The sequence below is a fragment of the Galeopterus variegatus genome, unplaced genomic scaffold (genome assembly GCF_000696425.1).
Source record: "Galeopterus variegatus unplaced genomic scaffold, G_variegatus-3.0.2 Scaffold1656, whole genome shotgun sequence".
Lineage (NCBI taxonomy): Eukaryota > Metazoa > Chordata > Mammalia > Dermoptera > Cynocephalidae > Galeopterus > Galeopterus variegatus.
The window spans coordinates 210,431-213,325 of record NW_007727767.1 but is presented as its reverse complement, the minus strand read 5'-3'; the positions used below and the strand labels follow the sequence as shown (position 1 = coordinate 213,325).

The 2,895-nt window shown below is 42.7% G+C and overlaps 1 protein-coding gene across 1 annotated transcript in view; it reads left to right on the top strand.

Annotated features, from left to right (window-relative positions):
* The window catches only part of TPST2 (tyrosylprotein sulfotransferase 2), a 20,355-nt gene extending 17,460 nt beyond the window's left edge, over window positions 1-2,895 (top strand). The window contains exons 5-6 of the mRNA XM_008578287.1: window positions 570-618; window positions 2,409-2,895. Of these exons, the coding sequence (XP_008576509.1) occupies window positions 570-611 (42 nt within the window). The 3' untranslated portion in view covers window positions 612-618; window positions 2,409-2,895. The remainder of the gene's footprint in view (window positions 1-569; window positions 619-2,408) is intronic.

The window sequence follows — 2,895 nt, the reverse complement described above, 5'->3', positions numbered from 1 at the left end:
CACACACACACACACACACACACTCCCAGTCAGTCATTTCATTAGCATACAAAAAGATACTCTCATCACTCTGGAGATAGTGCTAGGAATGGGAGATTGTGCCAGGAATGGGAGATTGTGCCAAGAACTGGAGACAAAGACCAAATGTTTATTTTTTATTACATCGCAGCTTTTTTTTTTATTACAAAGTCATCTTGTAGAGTCATTTTCTGATCACCTGATCTCAGGTAGCCCTAACCACAGTCATTCATATCAGCCTATTCTACCGCCTGGATTTCACATCTTGAATATGTGTGAGTTTAACAGGCTCTCCCCACAACTAGAATGAAAGCTTCATGAGAACAGGGCTGGGTGAACATGCTCACCACAGTATCCCTAGCATCTGGCACATGGAAGGTGTGCAGTAAATATGACAGGGCTGGGTGAACATGCTCACCACAGTATCCCTAGCATCTGGCACATGGAAGGTGTGCAGTAAATATGTGCATAACTCAGTGATGCTGAGGGGAGAACCTCAGGCAACAAGACCCTGGCCATGACCTCTTCCTGTCTGTGTTGTCTTCCTGCAGGTGAACCAGAACAGCACCTCCTCCCACTTAGGAAGCTCGTGATTTCCAGGTAGGCCTGTGGACTCCACTGAGGGCTCCCACTGCTTCTGAGCCCAAGAGCCACTTTTCTGAAAAGGCTTGTCTTTCCAGAGCCCCCCTGGGGAGAAGTGTCCACCAGGGTGGGCTGACCCAGCCCCATCAGAGGTTTCCATGGTGACAGGCTGGGGGAGCTATTTATAGAAATGAGAATTAGTCTCTTAGCTCTGGATCAAGGATGGGGGCAGGGATTGATGCTGAACCAACCAGAAAAAGGTTTTTCTGACACTGGGAAGGGTGCAGGAAGGACCACTATGATGGGGAGGGGGGATTCTGGAACCATTTTTGCACAGAACCATTAGCTCTCTGCTAATCTGGCTTCTACAAACAGCATCAGGGTTGGCCCAAAGCAGTTAATGTTCTAAAAATAGTCTAAGCAGTTCTCTTCTAAGAATAACTCCCATGGCACTGGGCCATGTATTCCTCCTGTGTTGCTCATTTAACCCTCAGTGTCCTTGAGAGGCAAGTGACACAATTCTCCCATTTTACAGAAGAGAAAACCAAAGCACAGAGAATGGCTTTGGCTTGCCCAAGGCTATGTAGCCACCAAGTGGCCGAATGACTTTTTCCCCAAAAGTCATCTCCTCCAAAGTTTGCTTTTAGTGAGCAATTTTAAGTGCATGTTTATCCATCCCTGTTTTGCTAAGGGGTAGGGAAGCAGATTGAACTTGGCAATTCAAAGATTTAAGACTCCAGGCTTAACTTCTCTTACCATCTATTTTCCACATCTGGAGAATGGTGATTCATCAGTGCCCACTTCCCAGGGTGGTCATGAGATGAAGGGAGCTGGTCCAGGTGGGAAACTGTAAAGTGCTGGGCCCTCCCTGTGGCTGGGGCTGGAGTTAAAGCTCCAGTGAGTGAGCTCACTTTGTTATGCAACCCCTGCGTCCCTGATCGGGCTCCAGGAAACTGAGGGGAACCCTGCAGATAGGTCAGGACCAGCTTGCACTTCTACTATTTTAGATTGAAACAGAGCTTTCAGCCTGGATTCTACTTTTAGTCTCTTTATTTTTAGATAATCAGCATATTTTTTATTTGTTTTAATTTATTTTTTATTTTTTAAATTCACTTTGTACCAACCTGTAAGGCTGGGAACATTATCAGGGTTCCCATCTTGAGTTGTGCTAAGATCCCAGAGTTCTATTTAATTCCAAAGAAAAGAACCCTTACATTGAAAACAGTCTTTCTTCATGTTTCTCCCTAAATTTATTTGCCTCACTTGCTTTCTGCAGATTTATTAGTAGAATCTTGAATGTTCTCATTAATAAGACCAGATTTATTCCTCACTTTACTGTTTAAAAGAGATACTATATACGGAGTGTTCTAGCTAATCCCTGGTACAGAAGTGGCCTTGAACAAATGCTAATCTTTACCTTGCCTCCAGAAATCCACTGGTGTTCATCTAGTAATTACTGCCATTTGCTCTTTTTTGGTGGCTGATGGGTATAGGAATCTAAACCCTTGACCTTAGTGTTATAACTCTGAGCTCTGACTAACTGAGCTAACCTGCCAGCTTGGTTTGCTCTTTAATGAATAAGAAAAGTATATCTCTGAGGTCAAGTGGATGCAGGTTGAGATGTGGGTAAGAAACCAAGAAACATTTTTAAATTTAAATTCTCTCTGGCCATCTGGGTTGCATATATAAAACCTTATATGCTTATGCGAATGGATGAAGACTATACGTTCTGCAGTCACACATATAAATATAAAAGATCTTTTTCAGAATTGCTTCTCTGGGTCTAATACAGTCTTCCCCCTTTTCAGATCTCTGTCAATGGCTTTGCTGCCAAGAAGAGAAGAAACTGCATTTGAGTGGAAATCGGACCTCTAATCCAAGCATATTGCTTGCTATTAATCGCCAAAACAGGACTGCTAATGAAGAATGTATTTGCATATGTTTGCAAAAGCTGAATCATCGAAAATGTACCTCGAAACTCTCTATCTTTGGACACTGTAGGGTGGAGAGTGAAGAGCGTAGAGTAGTCCGGTTTTTGAAACTTAGGTATTTTATATTTTTCCCCTAAAGAACTTTTTTTAAAGAAATGGATTTGCCATCCTCCTTAAATTGCAGGACTGCCTTGGTGGCTTTGTTTGCTGGGACAAGGCCCACAACCTGTGCCTCTCCTAATGACCCTTACTTTGAATTCAAAGACTCTATTTAAGAAGTTAATATATGAGGCTTTCTTTAATTCCTTCTCAGTTCAGTTTCACAGGAAAAAAAAATTATTTGAATAAAGTGAACAGGGGTTCA